At 40.7% G+C, this 21,536-nt stretch overlaps 2 protein-coding genes across 8 annotated transcripts in view; both read left to right on the top strand.

The window, feature by feature from the left end:
* The window catches only part of EXOC3 (exocyst complex component 3), a 28,609-nt gene extending 18,448 nt beyond the window's left edge, over nucleotides 1-10,161 (top strand). For all 4 annotated transcript variants that reach the window (XM_062608955.1, XM_062608953.1, XM_062608957.1 and 1 more), the window contains 7 exons: nucleotides 507-607; nucleotides 1,101-1,211; nucleotides 1,949-2,099; nucleotides 3,749-3,871; nucleotides 7,085-7,246; nucleotides 8,636-8,763; nucleotides 9,215-10,161. In XM_062608955.1, the coding sequence (XP_062464939.1) occupies nucleotides 507-607; nucleotides 1,101-1,211; nucleotides 1,949-2,099; nucleotides 3,749-3,871; nucleotides 7,085-7,246; nucleotides 8,636-8,763; nucleotides 9,215-9,386 (948 nt within the window). In that variant the 3' untranslated portion in view covers nucleotides 9,387-10,161. The remainder of the gene's footprint in view (nucleotides 1-506; nucleotides 608-1,100; nucleotides 1,212-1,948; nucleotides 2,100-3,748; nucleotides 3,872-7,084; nucleotides 7,247-8,635; nucleotides 8,764-9,214) is intronic.
* Nucleotides 10,162-11,099: 938 nt separating this feature from the next.
* PDCD6 (programmed cell death 6) lies at nucleotides 11,100-21,236 on the top strand. Of its 4 annotated transcripts, none has more exons than XM_062608966.1 (6): nucleotides 11,100-11,268; nucleotides 13,791-13,852; nucleotides 17,158-17,202; nucleotides 18,182-18,334; nucleotides 19,193-19,302; nucleotides 20,675-21,236. In XM_062608966.1, the coding sequence occupies exons 1-6, from the start codon at nucleotides 11,189-11,191 to the stop codon at nucleotides 20,771-20,773; spliced, it is 549 nt and encodes a 182-aa protein (XP_062464950.1). In that variant the 5' UTR covers nucleotides 11,100-11,188; the 3' UTR covers nucleotides 20,774-21,236. The 4 variants fall into 4 exon arrangements, with proteins under 4 accessions (XP_062464950.1, XP_062464953.1, XP_062464951.1 ...); XM_062608969.1 differs by having other exon boundaries at nucleotides 18,182-18,340; XM_062608967.1 differs by lacking the exon at nucleotides 11,100-11,268 and adding an exon at nucleotides 14,358-14,455 and having other exon boundaries at nucleotides 13,789-13,852; nucleotides 18,182-18,340.
* Nucleotides 21,237-21,536: the final 300 nt, after the last annotated feature.

Genomic DNA, 21,536 nt, shown 5'->3' with positions numbered 1-21,536 from the left:
GTTTTGTACCCTTCTTTTCTAGTCTGCCTCCTCCCTCACACAGTTCCCTGTAGGTCACCTGGATCTTGTGCCTAGTTGTGTTTTTTGAAGTTTAGGGGTCCTGTCTACTTCACTGATGTTAACTTGCTGCTTTCATGTATGGCGAAAGCAAAGGAATTTGAGTTGTAAGGTTATTCGTTACTAGCTGCAGGAGGTGACCCAAGAAATTTGATCCACTGCAAAGCCAAATTCCTACTGAATCAGAAATAGTAAGTACTCTTGCTGGAGAAAGAATGCACCTGTTCTCAGTGTCAGGAGAAAACTGCTGCATATATTAATGGTTGCCAATAATTTAGTTACAGAAATAGTGATTTTTGGTTTAGTCAGCAGCAATTGTACAGGCTTGTTTAATAAGAAAGACATATGTAAAGCTGGTGCTAGTGAGAGTCTCCAACAAGACAGGAGCTCTGTCTTTGGTTTGCCACTGCTAAAGGTCCCTTTTTATAACTAAACTATTTTTAACCTAGATGTTTGAGCAGAATCTTCAGGTGGCTGCTCAGATAAATGAAGATTTGAAAACAAAGGTACTCCTTCTATGTCTTCAACAAATGAATTCATTTTTAACCAGGTAATATACTTTTTTAAAATATAAATGCTTTGTGCTGCTTCTGCTTTTCTTTGTTCCTACAATTCCAATACTTTTTTCGTGTATGGATATTTCTTTATTGCTTTCTTTCTCCTGTCACAACTGTGCCAACCAAGCTTTTCTTCCCTTTCCTTTCCTCGCTTTCTTCATCCCTTCCCCTGTTTCATCACAGAAGTTCTTCAGTGCTGGTGAGTGGCACTTTCAGTTCCTCTCTGCAAATGGCTGTTATGGAGTCAGTTCAACTTTTTTTTTTAATATCTCAAATTTGTGTCTTATACTCCTAATGAAGACAGAAAACACCTCCTTGGCTAGATTCTGCTCAGAACCAAGGGGTTAAACATCACACGAACAACAAACCTTTTATAAAATACTTTTAAGTACCTGACAGGCCCTTATGGAGCATTTGAAGCTACAGGTGTACTTAAGTTATTACAGATTTCTGTCTATTTAATGACATTCCTTGTTTATGTTACAGGTACAAAGATGAAGCACAGTTGTATAAAGAAGAACATCTTAAAAATCGTCAGTATCCTCAGTGTTATGTTCAATACATGATTGCAGTCATCAACAACTGTCAAACCTTTAAGTAAGTCTGCATGTTCTTACAGTATTGTGAAAAGGTATTGATACTTGATTTGTAATACTGTGTGTTCGCAGGACCTTCTCCTCCTTTTATATACAAAGAGGGTTTCAGTTAAGATAGTTTAGCTGACTACAGAAGACAATAGGTTGAAGTATGTTACTGTTTTAAGAAGCAGATGTGTTTGCTTTTGCCTTTGGCAAGGCAAGCCAAGCCATTCCCCCTCACTGCTGAAAATCCACTTGTTATTCCAAGAATTTCATTGCCAAAGAAAAATTTGTCTGCAACTTTCAGAATTTGAAAAATTTGTTCCAGGTAGTTGGTCTGGGGCCTGCCATCTTCTCTTACATTTGATCTCTCACAGTTCACCTTCAAGCAGCCATCATCAAGGTGAAGAAAAGTAAAGGTAGACTTTATTAAGAATATCAAAACAGGGAAAGAAATCCTTGTTGCACATGTTTTGGTGCTCAGCAGTCCAACCCCATGTTCATCTGTATCTGCTGCTATTCTCAAGTCTACAAGTCAGCAGTAGTTTGTTACCAGCATAAAACTAGCCTAAGTTGATCACTCTAAAGTCATGCTAGAGAGCAAATTAAGGCTTCCAAAGCAAGCAGCTGGCATTATTTCTTCTTGCAAAAAATAAGACTTTCTAGTATGTTTCTTTCCATGTATGCACTCCAGAGATCTAGTAGCAATGCAGTTGTGCATTGGTAGATGATGAAAAGCATTGTTATTTGTCACAGAGAATCTATAATCAGTCTGAAAAGAAAATACTTGAAACTTGAAATGGAAGACACGTTGTCAAGCAGTCATGCAAGCATGGATGCAACTTTAGACATCATTGCCAAAGAAGGATGCTCTAGCCTGCTAGATGAAGTCTTCATGGATTTAGAGGTTAGAACTTTTTTCCTCAAAAAAAAACAACTCAGAAGTATTATTTTATAAGGAAAAATAATTCAGGGATAAAGAAGCTATGAAGCCTTTTGATTGCTAAACATTTTATATGTGATGTGCTAGCAAAGTGCCAGTGAACATCAATATTGTTCTTCACTGATACAATTTGCGTGTAGGAGACTAAAAGGTTGCTTAATTATATTTCACAGGATGACTTCAGGCAGGTTCTTTGTATACAGTGAATATTTCCTAACAGATTGTACTTAGTGTTATACTTTTGTAGTTGAGTTTTAAGAATTATTTGGGAAAATAATGCTGACAATTTAATTATCTTGTGTTTAATAAGGACACCGGAGAGGGATTCTTCGTCAGGGACCAGGGGACAAGGGGTAATGGGTTTAAACTTAAACAGGGAAAGTTCAGGTTAGATATAAGGAAGAAGTTCTTTGCTGTGATGGTGGTGAGGCGCTGGAACAGATTGCCCAAACAAGTGGTAAATGCCCCATCCCTGGTGGTGTTCAAGGCTGGGTTGGACAGATCCTCGGGCAGCATGGTCTAGTGTGAAGTATCCCTGGCCATGGCAGAGAAGTTGGAACTTGATGATCTTAAGGTCTTTTCCATTCTGTGGTTCTATGATCTTGGTACAGATGCAGTACACCTATAATTAAGGCAGCTGATTGACTCCAAAGGTGGGCCTTTTCTGACAAATTTCCATGTGTAAGAATTCTAGCATCTGGGGAAAAAAAAAGAAAAAAATTACTAAAAAGGAATTGGGAGTATGGAGAGGAAGGCAGGGAAATTAGAGAAATGGTGGGAGCAAAGAAAGGTGCTCTGGGACTTGTTAGATTTGTAATAATATTTTGAACTAATGTAAATGCCTTGAATGACTCGCATTAAGAAAGGTGTTGGAGCAGTGTTTACTTTAAACTTGGAGCTTTTAAGCAAAACCTTTTATTTCTCATTAGCTGTGCTCACTGGTTCTGAGAAGACACTCCATCTACTCTTAATGACCATTCTTTGCAATTCATTAACCTCAAGCGTCATGTCACTATTATAATTTATAAAGTACTGTGCTCCAATACATAACTTTTCCTCTGGGTAGAGCAAAGCAAGATGTGTATGTGGATGTAGAGAATACTGAAATTATGAGTTGTGGAGTTCTGGTAAAGAAGTAAAGCATCCAGGCCACCAGGTTTGGCATAGGCACAGGGAGTTTGTGGGGCCAGCAAAGGGGAACAACTGAGTAGCCAGCAGCAGTTCAAGAAATCAAACACGAAGTTGCATTATCACAACAGTTTTAAAGTGCCTCATATTTAACATTGGAATCATCAGCTTTTACACAAGTTTTATCCTTATACTTTTATTTAGAATAGGCATTTAAATAGAAAACATAATAAAGCATTTTAGAGAAGTAGTATGACACAAATGCTCAGGTTAGTGCAGCTGGTTTACACACACACAGCGTGTATATCAGGGTAGCTCTCTGTGGCAACTGTCATTCTGACAACTGATCACACAATTGTTCTGTACTGCTTATTCCTGTTGAAGGAGTGTAATTTGGAAATGTGTGACGCTTAAAACTGTTTCCTACTTTTTTGTAACTGCAATGCTATGAAAGTGTTCTAATCGATTGTTTACTGCCTTTTCAGCCACATCTTAATGAGCTGATGACGAAGAAGTGGTTGATGGGGTGTAATGCGGTGGGGACTATCTGTGTCACTGTAGAGGATTATTTCAATGACTTCTCAAAAATAAAGAAGCCTTATAAAAAGGTAAGTGCAAAATAATCTGTGATACTCTTGAGTATCATGTTGGCTTGGAATTAGTGAACACTAAATGGAATTCAGAAATGGAATACAGAAATTGGCTTGATTCATCACTGGAAATGAAAAGCACGTTCATAATCATCTTGCAGAAGTCTGAATCTGGCAGTTCTCTCTCATCTTTTTTTTTATTTTTTTTCACTGGTATTGTCAAAGACAGATCTGAGGTGCAGAATTTAATCAAAATGTAAAGTCGTGAATTATAGAATAGCTTGGGATGGAAGGGACCTTCAAAGCCCATCTAGTCCAACCTCCCCTGCAGTGAGCAGTGGCATCTTCAACTAGATCAGGTTGCCCAGAACCGCATCCAGCCTGGCCTTGAATGTCTCTGTCATGCATCCACCACCTCTCTGGGCAACCTGTGCCAGTATTTTACAGCCCTCATTGTAAAGAACTATTCTCGCATCCGTCCTGAATCTCCCCTCTTTTAGTTTAAGACCATTACCCCTTGTCCTGTCACAGTACACCCTGCTGAAAAGTCTCTTCACATCTTTCTTGGAAGCCCCTTTTAAGAACTGAAGGCCTGTAATAAGGTCTCCCCAGAGCCTTCTCCAGGCTGAACAACCCCAACTCTCTCATTCTTGCCCCATAGGATCGGTGCTTCAGCTCTCGCTGATCGTTTTTATGGCCCTCCTCTGGACAAACTCCAACACTTCCATGTCCCTCTTGTGTTGGGAGCTCCAGAGCTGGCCATGGTACTCCCAAGTAGGGTCTCATCAGAGCAGAGGGGCAGAATCATGTCCCTTGACCTGTTGGCCATGCTTCTTTGTGTGTTACTAGACTGTTGTTACCAGCTTGTATTCTTCTACCTCTCCTCAGAAGTTTGTAGTCAGATAAAGCTAGCTCTTTGACACCAGTTTTTCTAGCCTGTAATTTTTTATTTTTTTAGTTAAAGCAAATTCTGTAATTGTGTTTTAATATGTGCAATGAGGCATAAACTGCTGCCATAAGGTTTCACAAATGCATAACATGTTTAACATGCTGATGCAGCAGTATAATGTGCTAGGTTAAATCTTTTTTGTCTTTTTTTTTTTTCCCTGTAATCTGTCAAAGGATATCTGCATTTCTCTATTATTCTTTAGTATAATTGTACTTGGTTTTATCCTTTATTGAATTAAAATGAGTTTTATGTAGTTAAGATAGCATGTCTTAAATGATTCCCTAAGATGTAGGAAATATTTGAAGCTAGCAAGATCAGGATTTAGGTGAGGTCTTTGAACAAATCCTTACTAAGTACAACTGCTTAAAAGACAGTCTCAAAATCCTATGTTTACTCAACCCTTTAAGAGATAGAGGGGACTGTTCAAAGCTTCTTGCATGACCTCTTAAACTTCAGTATTTGCAGATTGTAGAGGCCTTATTATGTAAGTGAATAATACACGTTTTCAGTCCAGAAAAAGTACACACAGAAAGTTAGGTCACTCCCAGAATTAGTCTGTATCGCAGGAACAGCTTTCTTTTCTGGATTTGGTTTGTTACTGCGAGGTAGTACAGCTTGGCATGAGTTTCTTCAAGTGTTAATACCAGTTTCTGCAGTCACATGTTTTTCTTCGTGTAGCATTTATTGCTACCATATGGGGAGGAAGATGGCAAGCACATTTCTTGGCACCCATCAGACCAGCACAAAAAAATCTAGACAAGACACCGTAGGTTCTAGCACTGGATGGAACATGCTTTTGTTTGTTCCCCTGGTTTGTGATGGGCTTTTTTCTGGTTTTAAAATACTCTTGGTTAACCCTGTTTTGAGAATCCGTTTTTTAACAGCCACACAAAGAAAGCACCTGCAAAAAGACTATAGCGTAAAGCGAAGGGCACTGTTCTGGAATGAGGGAGATCTGGATCTTACAGGCATTATGCTTTGCCATTGTTCCTTGCATGTAAAGTGAATGCCCTGTCACTGCACTGTGGCTCTTCTTGAGTGTTCCTCAGCTGCAGTAGACCTGTTCCTTTTCACTTTCCTAGCATGAGGCTTCCCTGCCCATGGCAGGGGGGTTGGAACTAGATGATCTTGAGGTCCTTTCCAAGCCTTACTGTTCTACAATTCTGTGATTCTGTGGGATAAGGCATACATATCAGTCTCCCACAGTCTATTCTGTGCAGTTAATTTTCCTCTGTGTAATTGGCATCAATTCCACCAATGCAGGAGAAACCATCCCTGAACAGCCAGCAGACTGGTATTTGTTCACAGTCTTGAGAGCAGGACTTGCAATCACGTTTTTCATGTCCTAGATGAGAGCTGTGACTTCCAGTACTTTCTAATCTGTTGTTTTCCCTCTTTATTTTCTCTCTTTCCTGAAACCTCTCTCCAGAATTTTGACTGAGGAACATGTTGATTGAAACCAAAGCTTGATCTATGCTGATAAAATATGGTTAAAAGTTTGTAACTACTTATTCCACAGTCTTTTTCTTAATTGTAAGTAACTTTGCCACCTTAGTTAGGGGAAGAAAATACCTGAGGACTTGTGGGATTTAAGGACTCTTACTTACATTACAGTTGAAAAAATGCAAAGGTTTTGTGGGTTTTTTGTTCTTTATTACCAAACCTCAGCATTACTCTTGCACCACTGCCAGATGATTCACTTAATCACCAGGAGCTATTTATGAAAAGACAAGTGCAGTACAGCAGATCAGTCCAGGAATATCTGAGGAAGCGATTGCTGCTGACTCTTGAGGCTTCTTACCAGACTTGACCAAGATAATGTCGGCAAGATTTGCAGTGCTTTATGCAAAATGCTGGAGTTCTCCAGCAGAAGGCCCTCTGGTGGCTGGTCATTCCTTGACCAGAGATAGAGCAAGTCTGCAAGGCCAGGCACAGGTCTCTTCTAAAGATATCCAAATTGTTTCATGTTTGATCTTCTAGATAGAAGTGCTCTCAAAAATAAAGCAGACCTCATTAGAGATATCTTGGTTTTGCTGCTTCTTTTTTTTTTTTTATCAGGAGGATTGGCACATCCTCCTCATTAGGGAAGGACAGATTGTCATTTCTTTTAGCATTGTGAAAACCTAGAGCCACTCAAAATATATAGTATTAGCAAAAGCTGTGTCCTGGTGATGAAGTGCAAATACACATTTCAAAGCCTGATAATTGCTCAAAACCTAAAAGTAATGGTGACATTTGCAGGTGTCAGTGGCATAATCTACCACCTTTCTTTTTTCTTTCAGACAATGACTATCGAGGCCCATCGGAGAGTGGTTGTAGAATACATCAGAGCAATCATGTTAAAACGTATATCTTTTAAGAATGCAGAAGAGAGAAAAGAGGGTGCAGAAAGAATGAGCAAAGAAGCAGAACAGTTCCGATTTCTGTTTAAGAAGCTTGCAGCTGTAAGTATTTTCTTTGGATAATGCTGTTAACGTCGTGATTTAGAATGAACCACACACGTTTATTGCTTGGGGAGAATGGCTGGGGTTAGATCCCCATCTCTCTAAAACATTGAGGAACTTGTAAATATCCAGGCTGCCAGCTGAGGGCACAGTGTTTCTGAATGCATTCAGGCTTGTTGCTATAGCTCCTGAGCACCAGTTTCTACTACTTTGTGCTTGTAAAGCTCTCTGCAGTAGAATATTTGAATGGCCCCACAGGGATGGGTGCCTTGAATTCATAGTAGTCAGTGAAAGAAAAAAGCAGTCGTTTGTTAATAAAATAATTAAAATAAAATAAATAAGATGAAATAAAAGAAAGTAAATTAAATAAATAAAATTCAAACAAATAAGACTTTATTTTTCCTGGCTGGAAGAAAGAGCAATACTGCATTGAAGAGATGTGGTTACTTATTACCTAAGTAGTATACAGTCTATTTACTTACAATCAACAAGACATTTAAGGTGCAATAGAAATAGAAAAGGCAGGCAGAAACAATGTACCAGATAGCCTAAAATGAATACTGAATGTTTGTTTAACTGTGTAAGGAGCAAGACTCTGCCAGAAAGCTCCTAGGGACAACGTATGACAAAATGCAAAAAGAATGCAGAAAAAGATAAAGCCTGGAAAACTGGGAAAGGCAGCGTTCATCTCTACTCACTGTGGAAGATGCTAGGGCAACTCCTGCATCAGAGTCCTTCATTATGTGGGATTCTGTGTAAAACCTGTTTCAGATTGAGGCATTGATAGAAGAGATTATGGGATAAATGCATTGAGCAATACCTGCACATTGGTAGGACCAGGTGACCTGGAATGAAGAGATTAAAGAGTTCAGAGATTAAATCAATGTTACAGTTCAGTTGATAAGTTGTTGAAAGCTGCCTTGGTGCCCAGATGACTAGAAGGAAGCAGATGCAGGGCCAGTTTTTACGTAACGTTTCCGAAAAGATCTGGCTTTCACATCAGTTGTCCCTAAAGTTTTTGCTGGCCTATTAACAGAAGCTCAAGACTAGAATGCGTCACTGTGTGGATAAATACACCGTATTGTTTGTAAGACATGACTTTCTTTACTGATACTCCGAGGGTAGGTCTCTGGCTGAAGAAGGACAGGGAAAGAGGGAAGTGACTTACAGTGACAATTCAAAAATTACTTAGTTTTCTTAATGTCTGAAAATTCAGCTCTTTGGGGAATTCAAGAGCATTGCTGGGCAAAATACTGATTATAAAGGATTGTTTATAGAGTCCTAGAAGGGTTAGGGTTGAAGGGACCATAGAGATTGTCTTGTTCCATAGATATGAGGAATTTTGGTTTGGGAATTAGTTTTGTTTTTTTTTTACTTTTCCTCTTGCAGGGCTCTGGAGAGGACACTGAAGGACTCTGTGACATCATTGAAGCCATTGCAGAGGTTATCAAGCTAACTGATCCTTCATTGCTCTATTTGGAAGTTTCAACTTTAGTCAGTAAATACCCAGATATCAGGTAATTTTCTTTGTCTTCAAAGTTAAAAGACAGTAGTTTCTGCATCATAGTTTTTTGTAGGTTTGGGTGAGACAATGTGTTTGTATTTTTTTTCATGTTTTATAACGTAACCACTTTCTTATGAAAAATGATGTTATTATGAAGTGTAGGTGAGCTGGGCTGGAAGGTACATATATGTAATTACTCAGTGGTACAGCAAGGGAATAACAAAAATATTTCCACTTTTGAGTTTTGGAAGGATAAAACATGTTTTGGAGTCCTAAGAGAGGCCAAAACAGTGCTTTTATGTTCAGCTGGAGAAATAAGTTCTGAGTGACTGGAGGTCTGTTGAAGAATTGAAGTACATGCTGAAACAGAAAGACAAGATTGCCAACTAAGTGATACTTCTGACAAAGATGTTCCTTGTGTGAAGTTTCCCGCTAATGCCAGTTTTACCATTTTCCTTTGTCAGGGATGACCATATTGCAGCTTTGCTGACAGTGAGAGGTGATGCCAGCAGAGATATGAAGCAGACTATCATTGAGACTTTGGATCAAGGTCCGAGCCAACCGAATCCAAACTATGTGCCAATCTTTAAAGAAATTACGGTTCCTACTCTGACTGTGCCAAAACTTCTTAAGTAACTGACAATTTGGTGTTTGTGTGTCATTACTCGTCTGGGATCAACAGGTTTGAAATATTTGAGGGCAAATTTGGCAATGCTATTTTGAGTAAAGTTCAGTATACACTGATACTTGCTAAGCATGTTTTTTTCTAAAGACTTGGATGTGGGAAATAAGATGGATGTAAAGGTCATGTTTGAAGAATGAAGCTTCTAATGGAGGAGGTCTTTTCAGTGACCTATTTATTGCAGCCACTGACCTATTTTTGCTGTCAGCCAATGTTTTTCTTGTGGAATATGTTTGCACCGTGTCCTGCAATGCCATATAAGGATGTTTGTACAAAAACAACAGCGCATTAGTGTTGGATATGCTAAAATACATCTCCTACAGTACCTAAGCAGACTCCTTTAAAACTATCTTTATATGGCACTGCATTGAGCTGAGCGTGTATTAATATCCTCAGTCCACTTTCACATTATACATTGTATATGTACTTACTTTGGTGTAAAATAGTTTATTGCAGAACCTTAATTATGAAATCCGGTTTCCTGACTAAGGGGACTGAATGAAATTGCTGTTGTGCAATTTGATTATAGAGTGAATAAATAAGTAAACACACGAGGTACAATTTTTTTTCATTGATTCACTAAAACATAAAGCACCACCAGTTCAATAAAATGCTAAACCACTGCTACCTTCAGCTATGTTGTATTCACATCCTTATAGATTTACAGTAGGTTTAAGTCTTGTTTTGTTTGAAGTGTGAATAAACGTTGGATTTAGCAGTTTTCTGAAAGCACAAGATAATGTGTTTTATTTTCACAGTATTTTCAGATCAATGCTTAAAGCTCTTTTCAGTGTTATCTGTTCTGATTATAAAATACTACTAGAAAATTGTAGATTTAAAGTGACTTGATGGAAGGCAGAGAGCAGAGTTATACCTGAACAGAGGGGCCAGAGCTAAGCACAGAAGCCTGTATTAATTAGCAGTTAATGTTGTGGAGTTTGTATATGTAACTTGTTTGGGCTGTGAACACCCAGACCTTGTGCTGTTCAGGCCTTCTCCCTATGTCCTCACATGTAAGGTCAGCAGTTTGGATGAAGGGCAAAACAAAAAACCCTAAGTTTTTTTCACAGACAGGGTAGTGCATCCCAAAGGCTGAGGATGGTTCAGGATATCCACCTAAGAGTTTTAGTAGGCCTGGAGATACTCCATGTCCTGTGGGACCTTGCCCTGTTCCTAGAAATTGCAGGTGGGTGGAGAGGAATGAGGCTGCTGTTTTGAGGGTTGTGTTCAGCCCTCAGCAATGGTGGAGGTGACAGTAACTAATCTGGCTTGTACTTTCCAGTCCTGTACCTGAGATTTTTATGTGCATTTTCATCTTCAGTTTGTCTGAGGGAATCAGTTCATGGGGCTTTGTTTCTCCAGCAGTAACCCTGTATCTTATCTCTTGGGTGTCAGACTTGCACTACTTCCCCTCTCCCTGAGCGTGCCTAGGGACGGCTCTGCGCCTCGCAGATCCCTTCACAGCGGCAGAGCCATTAACGTGCGGGCGCGGGTCCCTGTGCCCAAGCCTGCAGCCGCTTCCCGCCTCTGCCTGGAGGCTCATTCCCAGCGGGAAACAGGGATATCCAGCACCGGGGCCGGCACCGCCGCTGACGCCCCGGGTCGCCGTGGCAACGGCTCCTCTCGGGATTCCCCGGGGCGGGGCCCCTGCGCCCTCCCGGCTCATGACGTCAGCGGCGGCGCCGCGTCACGCGGCCCATGCCGGAAGCGCGGGGAGGGGCCGAGGCGGGAGCTGCCCGGTGGCGGCGGCGCGGCCATGGCGGCGGGCTATCACCACAGACCCAGCGGCGGCGCCGCGCTGCCCGACCCCTCCTTCCTGTGGAACGTCTTCCAGAGGTGAGGTCGCTGAGACCGCGGGGGGGACCGTCCTGACGGCTGCGGGGAGGGGACTGAGGGGGGTTCCTTGGGGGGCCGGGCCCTGGCACCCCTTTCCCGCTGCGCTGAGGCGGCCGCCGCCACCCTCCTCATTCCCGGGCCGCTACAGGGCGAGCCGGGCCTTCCCGGGGCCGCCGCTGCCTGAGGTGGGACGGGGCGTTGGGAGGTGTCCGGAAACGGCGAGCTGGTACGGGAAGGCTGCCACCGGCCCTGGGCATCCACGGCGGGGTTTGGCCGCCTGGGGGCCTTGCGGGGCGGGTAAGCGTCACGGTTGTATCCCTGCTTTGGGGTGCGTTAAGAAGGGCTTGAGGAGGAGTAAGTATGGCTGTATTTTAGGGCAAGGGAAGGGGGATTACTGGAAGTGAGAGGGTGTAACCTTGAAATCGCTGAAGTGATTTTTGACCTGAGAACCCGGAAAGGGTTATAAAGCCTGAAGGATCCATGCAGCAGCACGGGAAGGCTTGTGAAAAGGAATCTGATGATAAATGCTTAATGGAAAACTGCAAAGCTACTAGCAGATATTCCCTGGAATACATGTGGAGTAGGAACCTGCAGGGGGGTTAGCAGGCCTGTGGTAAGAAATACACTGCCAAGACTGTGGCAGTAAAGAAGTTCTTCACAATTGCATCACGTAAGGAGATGGGGCAGGTTCCTATGTTGCATCCATTTTCATGGGAGCTGTGTCAGAGGATGTATCTTGACTCAAGTGACAGCAAGAAGAGGTTAAGGAGTAGACAAACAGTAATATGTTGCTGCTAAAACGGGCTAGTATTTGCTTAGTTACTCAGGAATGACTCAGGAATGTGGCGGCTTACCTACCCAGCCTTCCCTAAAACCACTTCATCTGGGAACTTGGAGGAAGCATGCATGGTGCTATTTCTAAGATCCAGAAAGAAACCTCCACAGTCTGACTTCTGCACCAGGCAAACCAGCAGAAACCATTAAACATAATGTAGGTAGTCAGGAATGTTGCATGGCTTTTGTTGAAAGCATTCCTTTCTGGCAGATTGCTGTCCAAGTCCTGTACTGCATTTGGTAAGGACTGAGTATGGATGTGATGTCTAGAACTGGTATAGTTCATACAATAATTTCCTAGAGACTCTCAACATATGGAAGTATCAAAGGCCTTTAAAGAAATCCAGTATATGTGGAATGAAAGGGTGGGTTCTAGCATGGATAAATGACTAGCTGAAAAGCATGTGTGGGCATCTGCCACACTGATGGACGGAGCCATTTTGGGATCTTTATTCAGTATGTTCAGGAGCAACTGGAGGAAAAGAGGGTGAATGGCCAGACGAAGTTTGCTTCAGCTGAATCATTCGTACTGACTGATTCCTGCAGTAAGTGAGGGCTGTGAAGGCTTCAAGTTAACAGTCCTGAACAACTTGACCTTACAGTCCTGTGTATGAGTGGATCGCACCACCCTGTCACAGCCAGATCACGATCACTGTACAGTGGCCAGTTAAAACCCAGAGAATACACCTGACGTCCACAGGGAAGAGCCACTTTAACTTTGCATCATTTTGCATATAAAATCAGTGTGCTTTATGCCTCAGGGGCAAGATAAGTGGGTCATAGACCCACTTATTTATGAAAATACCAGTTTAGCACTTAGTAGCAGCTCAAAAGGTAGAAAAATGTTTGGAATATCTAGAAAAGAGAGAATAAAAAAGGGGAATATCTTTTTGTGTTACCATTTATGCAACTTCTGCTTGCAATTCGAATGTTGTATGCCATTTTGAGATGAGGAAGGAATCTCACAGAGTGAACTGAAAGGGTTTAAAGAAGGACAACAAGGACTAAAGTGAAAAACAGCTTCAGCAGAGGGATCAGCTGAGCAGGACTCTGCTTTGGAACGGTGGTAACTGAGGGGAAGTTAAAACTGTCAGTATCAAGAGGATGGTCCGTGTATAAAATGGGGGGAAGTCCCCACCGCTTTCAGATATTCTTCTAAAGAAGGCATGATCCTGTTTTATTTGGGCAGAAATCACTAGGTTTATGAGTTTTAGATTAGAACTCTCTTTTCTAAGACAATAGACTGTGGTAGCTGAATGGGACCTGTGTTTTTTCACTTTTTGAATCCCACTGAAATGCTTTGAGGCTCTGCAATTGATTCTTTAAGTACTTTGCACTAGTTACATTAGTGGCTTTCTCTCCATTGCCAACATCTTACTGAGAGAAACTGGGTCCCAAACCTGGGCCTCCAATCTGGGAGCCAGGCATTATGTGGATTTACCCAGTGTTATGTGCTCTGCAGTTCTCTTTAAAATAAATAAATATACTTACTTAGCACACTTCAGAATGTCTCATCAGTCTGAATGAAGCTTTTAGCTTGCAATTACAGTGAATGGTTTACCAAGTACAATGCCATTAGTGACTTTTCAGGAAAAGATTAATTTATCTGGTGAGTAAGAACCAGAATGTTGAAGTCTTCTGTTCATTTCAGCCATTTAAAGCTTACCAATACATTTTTTTTCCCCCAGAGTTGATAAAGACAGGAGTGGAATAATATCTGACAATGAACTCCAGCAGGCATTATCTAACGGTGAGTCTGCAGGCGAGCAGTGAGGTAGTTCATTGTAAACTTAATGTTAATTTTCAAGTGAGTCTGTTTACTTTATGCCATATTTATTTGACTGGGGGAGATGGGGGGTGTTCTCATTGCTTATTAATACTATCTAACTTTATTTAATATCATTACTATACTATTGAACTAGTATGAATATCATAATATTTAACTATTTAACCTACAGCAAAAGGTTGAAGGGGAGTTAAAAAATGGACAGTCCTCGTGATCTTATCTTACTGGATTTTTTCTTGTTGTTCCTGTTTTGGTTTTTGTTTTTATTTCAAGGGAAGTTTTCTGGGTTTGGTGCATGTTAGTACAATTACATTATAAACTGAGTACTTACTGTAAACATTACTGATTTATGTGCTGAGGAATGAAGGCATGCACACCTCTTTTTTTCCAGCGCTGCTTCCTAGAAAACATAAATGGTCATTTATAGATTCCTCACTCATCACTACTGAACCTTTGTTTTTTGAACGAGGATCAGTGTTTAACCTGGACAAAGATCAGCTGTTTACAACCAGCCTTTTCACTGCACATAAAATCTTTACAAACAGTACAGTGCAGGAATTGGAGATGGTAACTTTTATTACTTTTTTTTTTTTCCCCTCAAATGAAGCATGTTTGGATTTTTTTCCCAACAAAGCAGAAAGATTCACTCTAGATCTTGTATTAAAACTTACCAGTACTGTGTCAGTTCCCTTAAAGGGTAACAAGGGTTTGGTTAAATAACGCGTGGAAGCAAAATAAAAAGCGGAAAGAATTTCCAGTAGCCTATTTTGACTTTCCTCTGGTGACTTAGGGTGGGTTGGGTTGTACTTTGTGGGTTGGGTTTTTTCCACTTAGAAACCTAAAAAAAAGTGCAAACTGAAGCTGTTTGTACACCTTTAAGTCTGTATGAAGTTCCCTTCTCCCAAGGTTTAATTCCTTCACAGCCTTCCTGTGCTTTGTGACTGAGAAGGGTTTAAGCTGATGCTGTGAGCTGCAGCGCACACAGGCTGAAAGGCTCCTTTTTTGTCAGTAACCACCTGACCAGAAATAAATCTGGATGGCTCTATTTAGTAAAATGGTGGTCTTGTACTATAATATTTGTGTAATAAGTCATCTGATAAATGAAAAGCAATATATTATAGCTGCCAGACTGATCCATAACTAAAATGCTGTTTTGAGTAAAAACTCCAGCGAAAAGCTAAATTAAACTGATGAAGTCACTGTTTTCATTTAAGATCACAGTGCTGTTCATACCTGTGGGAACCTGGCTTTACCTACCAGTTTAAACTTCACCTGATTGAATGTAAGGCAGTGATGACTACCTGAACTCTTTTCTTTCCTTATTTACAGTGTAGATTAGCAGTTTCAGTGCTTTGCAGTTAAGAAGAATCCCCACCAAGTGAATTCACTGTTAGACAAAATATGTGTAGAACTGTAAGCTTCCTTCCTTCTGAGCGATTCTACATCTTGTACACCAAAGTTACTGACCATTCACTGTATTCTTTTCAAAATATTTCCTCCAGTGGATGTCCTGCAATCTAACATGGGCTAAAAGAATGTTACATGTTTATTTCTAAAGCATTTTTAAAAGTCTGCATAGTGCTCATCATTAAAAAATTTGAAGTTCAATGTGGTTTTGACATTCAGCTTTTCAACATAGAATCACAGAATGGTTTGGGTTGGAAACGACCTTAAGACCACCTAGTTCCAACCACCCTGCCAAGGGCAGGGACGCCTCACACTAGACATGTCAAGTTTATTCAAGTAACAGTATACTTACATGTGAGGGAGATCATCACTTTCTATAGTTGTTTGCACAATAAACTCATGTGCATCCTTGTTTTCTTCTGCACTGCCATGTAAAGTTAATAGCAGAGTCAGGTGAGGGAACATTATTTCACTGGTTACTGGAACAGGCTGGAATCAGTACAGTTCTTCAGCACTGGAATTGCTTTGATTTCACTCTGTGAGTCTTTCAAAAAAGGAAACACAAAATAGGTTAACTTTCCAGCTCTGTTTTCACTTTTTCCTCTCTTCTGTTCAGAGTTAAATGCTGGCACCCTATTAATGATTCCATTATTTTTTGTTTTGTCAGGAGACATACAACTCTTAAGGTACTGACGTTATCTGTCTAAAATACTGCTTAAGCATTTTCAGAGCCATTTTTACTCTTTCTCTGCTTATGTTTCTGTTTATGTGCAAATAGTTCTATGACCTGCCTACAACATAGGGGTTCTCCCTGTTGCTGTATCTGCATACTTACACGGATACCATTTCCCTTCTATGGACAAAACTTAGCGCTGCCATGAGCACTACTTACACCACCACTGCAGCAAAGCAATGCAGCAAAGCAGCCTGCTTAATGCCAGCACAGCCTTTCTGTTAGGCAGCTGTGGTCAGCTAACTGTATTGCTGCATATGGCTCTGCAGTACCCCTGGTCTTCGGCTTTCTTTGTGGTCCCCACACTCAAACACAGTTAATTAAATATATGCTCCTTGGTCTTCCTGGTTCCTTCACAGGCTCTAGAGAATTGATGGTGAAATTCTAGATGAGACACAGGATTTCTCTGAATTTAAAGCTTAATGCTCCCCCCCAAGGGAAAACTATCCCAAAGTGACTAGCCTCTGCATATTCAGAGACGTACAAAGGCCCTTTCAAGCAGAAACATTTCTTGGTCTAAAAATACTAACTTAAACTAGCACCTCCTTGATTTAGCAGTGGAGGTGAGATTTATACTAAACTCAACTCCAGATTGCACTGTGTGGTTGTGCCATGTTAGAAACTTTTTCACTTCTGTCATAAACTAATGTCCTGGGGTAATCCACCTGTAAAATAGGGAATAAGCAGATTAGTTTTTACTCAGGAATAGATGTGAGACCTTCTCTGAATTGTAATTTGAAAGCTCGTCTGCTCCCGTCAGTAGAAAAGGTGGGACTTCAGTTTTGATCTTGCCTTTTATGCAGTAACTAACTCCTGACTCCCTGGGATGAAAAAAAATCCTTAGTTCTTGAGGTTTTTGGGGGCGGTGGTTTGATGCAGCCTGAAAAATGTTGCTTCCTGTGTAGTATCTATAAAGCATTGGTCACCTCTGAACAGTCAAGAACATAACTACTTCAAAGCAGCCATATTATGTATATAATATGCTAGCTCCATGTCATCTAGCTCTGAATTCACTGGGTTTTAAGATTTTACCTGATTTTTTTTTTTTTTTTGTCTGGTTTGTTGGGTGCATTTTTTTGTTTAGGTGCTACTCAGTATTGAGGCACTAAAGTGATTTTCTCTGTTTCAGGCACATGGACTCCATTTAATCCAGCAACAGTCAGGTCAATTCTTGGTAAGTGTGGCTGTGTGATGTGAAATAGTCAAGACACTGCTTTGTGATGTTTCAGAACATTGAAAATGCTATCAGTTGTTGCACTGGTTTGTGTTTTTTTTTCTCTCCAGACAGCCCAGCAGTAGTAAGTTAAATATTTTCCCTTTGGAATAATACCAGCATGCCCTTTGCATCCACAGATGTGCATTTGTGGAAGTAGCCTGAGAAAATGTTACTGTACAACTGAATAGACAATAAATGTAATTTATGCATAGGGGAAATTGACAGGTTAAATATTCTAGCAGGATATTATATAGCTTGTCTCTGTAAGGAGTTTCCCCTGTTTTACACTTTAATCCTAAATTTTGCTCCAAAAAGATGCTTTACAATGTTTGAATTCTTTAGCCTCCTAAAATAATTGCCGGTAGTGTAGGAGATGATGGTGGTAGGATAAAAATACAAGCACAAGAGATCTTTTCTGTCATACAGTTCATAAATCCAAGGACTGAATATTTTGCTTTGTTTTTTAGTAATTATTCAGCAGCAATCTGAGTTCCACCACTGTGTGACATGCAAAAGCATGTATCATATATATGTCATTACATACAAAGATGACAGTATCAGTAAGTCAAACGCAGATGACTGTCCAGCACTCCTGGCAGTCAGTTGACTTGGACTTGTTCATGTACCTTAGAAAAGAACAACCGACCCCCCTGCCCTTTTTGTCACTGGATGATCAATCAAGCTGTAAATATTCTCAAACTGGAAATGAAACCCCAGGAAAAATAAAACATTCTGTGATTCATCCTGGTCCTTTTTTATCTTGCTTGATCTTTTCCTCCTCCAGTGGATGACCACTTGCTCTTTTTGTCACAAGTTCCCAAAATACCACTTGTATTTTAACAGTTTGCTTTGTCTTCAGCACATTCCACACAGTGCTCTTGCTGCTGCCTTCAAATACTAGCAGGTCTTACTGGTTTATGTGTGTTTTTTATTTCAGGCATGTTCGACAGAGAAAACAAAGGTGGTGTGAACTTCAATGAATTCACAGGAGTCTGGAAGTACATCACAGACTGGCAGAATGTCTTTCGAACGTATGACAGAGACAATTCTGGAATGATTGACAAAAATGAGCTGAAGCAAGCGCTAACAGGTTTTGGTAATCCATTTGTAATTACAGTTTTTACGGTTGGGTTATGGCATCAAATGAGCTGCTTGTTGTTAGGGCTGTACTGCTCTGACAAATGTGACTCCAAACGAGGCAGGAGAAACGCAGTTATCTTTTTAGCTATACGGTACCTTTTAAAGATGTCTGTGCCACGAGCACTGTCTGGGTTTAAGCTGTTTCCTTTAATGGAAAATAAACCCAGAAAACATTCCACACGTGTACTGACACATCCAGTTTCGGTCTCCTCTGTAGCTGCTCCGAGAGTGTTGCCAAATACTTCAGGTAAATGAACTTATTCAGTACACAGTGCAGCTTGTTTCTGCTTGGAACAAGAGGTAACAGCCTCAAGCTTGCGGCAGGGGAAGTTTAGACTGGATAGTAGGAAAGATGTCCTCACAGAGAGGGTGATCAGTCACTGGAAGAGGCTGCTGGGGGAAGTGATGGGAAGCGGTGGAATCGGCATCCCTGGGAGCATTCAAAACCCATGTGGATGAGGCCCTGTGACATGGTTTAGTGGTGGACTTGGCAGTCCTGGTGTCATGGTTGGACTTGATGTCTTTTCCAACCTAGTTGATTCTGTGATTAAAACGAAGCCAGCTGTCTATGTTATGGTAGACTTCGCTTATAAAACTGAATTGTCACTTCAGCCGGTAATTATGTTTACTATGACTCTGTGTGCAGCTATTACTAAGCTCAGGTTTTATTGTATGCATTTCAATTTAACAGAGTCAGAAAAAAATGGTATCTCTTGTAGCTCCTTACAGGTTCCTGGTTTTGTCAGACAAGCCTGCTACGCACTAATTGTGTAACTGAAACTTTCTAAAGCCTTTCTCTTTTTCCAAGGTTACCGACTGTCTGACCAATTCTATGATATCCTTATTCGGAAATTCGACAGACAAGGAAGAGGACAGGTTGCTTTTGATGACTTTATTCAGTGCTGTGTTGTTTTACAGGTAAGAAAGGTGATGTATGTTTAAGTCAATTGAAAAAAAACAAAACAAAGCCAAAAAACAGACCCACCTTTTCTTAAGCTTTTATGGTTCTCACTTCAGCCTCTAGAAGTTGCTTTCACTTACAGTAAACCATTTGAAGAAAGTATATGAGAGGTGCTAGAAACATCATCATTTACTAGTCTTCACCATTAGCATCACAAGTAAATTTGATACAATGGGGGGAACTGTAAAATAGTAGCAGTGGCCTAAGAGGAAAACACTTAACTACTGTTTCCAGTAGTTGAACACACACAGTTCCTCCGTACCTTTAATGTATTAAAATTGGAGTGCCCCATGTCCTGTGGTGCCCATAATTCTCATTGTGTGAATTGTGAGGGTTTTTTATATCTCCACTTAAGGGTCTGACTAAAAGGAATCTGACCAAGCAGCTGAATTATTCAGTCTTTTGTCACTGCTCTTCCTCCAGGGGCAATGGTAGTAAAAGACATTTTAAACAAAAAACCTTTCAGTAACAAAGTATGTGGGGAACAGAGAGGTAACACAGGTGTACTGTTTTGTTTGGCAGTCAGTCACTGGATGATTCCTCACTTCATTGCTAAAGGTTTCTCTCCGGTGTATCTGACTTTCTGAAAAGACTGGGGGAAAGCTGGGAAACTGTAGCAATGGACAAGCCCAGTTTTTGTAGGATAGGAAAAAGGTTTCTCTTGTTACGCCAGACAGCTTTGCAACACTGTCTTAAGATACCTTTCAATATGTGACGAAGAACAAGCAGGGTCCTGTGGAAGTAATGTGTCTGTTATTTCTGCACAGGTGTCTTCTTGTTCTCCTTTTAGCCTTATGTCTATAACCATAAGTCTCTGGAAACACCAATTGCCTTTATATTCATTTGTAATATAAGCCAATTGTATTTCATTATAAACTTAAACTCTGATAAAGAGAGCTTTGAAATAGGGGGTCATTCAGCTGGTGTTAGTGAAACCATGCTGGCAGTTGGTTTGGCCACTGTCTGTATTGCCTGGCATCTCTGTCTGGGTTATACAGTGACAGCTTGGACACTAATGACACACAGAGCATGTATAAGAAATGGAGAAGGCACTTGTTCGATTTGCCTCCAGGTGATTCTCAAATGTGTCATGAGAATTGTGCATTATTTCTCCCCCTAATCAAAGCCAGTTACACAAAGTTGTCTGGTCTCTATAAAGAAGTGCATAGATACGTAGGTACTGAAGCATAGGGCGGTTTTAGAATCTGATCTGCTGCATAAGATTGTCAAGTGCCTACAGAGGGGATGGACAGAAAGTGCTACCCAAATAGCAAGGGGAGTACTTGTCCTGATGTACAAAAATGTATGGTTTTTTTCCCTCCTTTTCAGAGGCTGACGGATGTGTTCCGCCGATACGACACCGACCAAGATGGCTGGATTCAGGTGTCCTACGAGCAGTATCTTTCTATGGTCTTCAGCATTGTATGACACTGCTAACCAGGAACTGCACACTGGTGTTACACAGACTAGAGTTGCCAAATCATCACATACTGAATAAGATTATTGATGTACTATAATGGATATAACTTCACCTTCTTAAATTTTTTATGTATGTATGTTGGCCATCACCAGAATCTGTACTTGAGTTGTTTTTTATTTTGTATTCCTGTATGATACGTCCATCTCTGCTTACTGTCGTACAGAAAGCACAGAATCTAGATTTATGTGGTGCAATGTCAAACTTGACTTGACTTAACCTTCTTTCACATATCCTGCATGGGAAAAACATGACTCTTTAGAAACGCCAAATTACAATAATGCTTGTTAGTTTAGAAGGGAGTTGAAAGTCAGAAGTTGCACAATATGTTTTGCATGTGCCTTACTTTTATAAGAGTTTAATGTATTAATTTTTAATACAGAACTTAAAAATTAAGTAAAGACATTAGATCAACTTTCATAGTCCACTTCTATATGTTTGTTTTTTTTAAACGGGTGGTGGTTTTATTTTTATACGCTAGATTTCTACAGCTCAGGGGTCCCTCCCATGGAACAGCAAGGGCCTTTCTTCCTTGCCTTATTTTATTTTCTAGCTGCTGCCTTCTCTCAGAGTATCCTCAGGACAACTTCAAATGCAACTTCTTCACACCCGTGGCCAATACTACACCATCCTCAGTGAGTTCCCTGCAAAATCAACTAACTACTCCAGAGGTGTCATTCTCTCTGCTTAGGGGGCTTATTTAACATTGCAAGC

Source organism: Pezoporus occidentalis, unplaced genomic scaffold (genome assembly GCF_034315485.1).
Source record: "Pezoporus occidentalis ecotype Australia unplaced genomic scaffold, CSIRO_AGI_Poc_V1 ctg132, whole genome shotgun sequence".
Taxonomy (NCBI): domain Eukaryota; kingdom Metazoa; phylum Chordata; class Aves; order Psittaciformes; family Psittacidae; genus Pezoporus; species Pezoporus occidentalis.
Note: the sequence above shows the minus strand (reverse complement) of the source record. Positions and strands in the feature narration are given on the sequence as shown.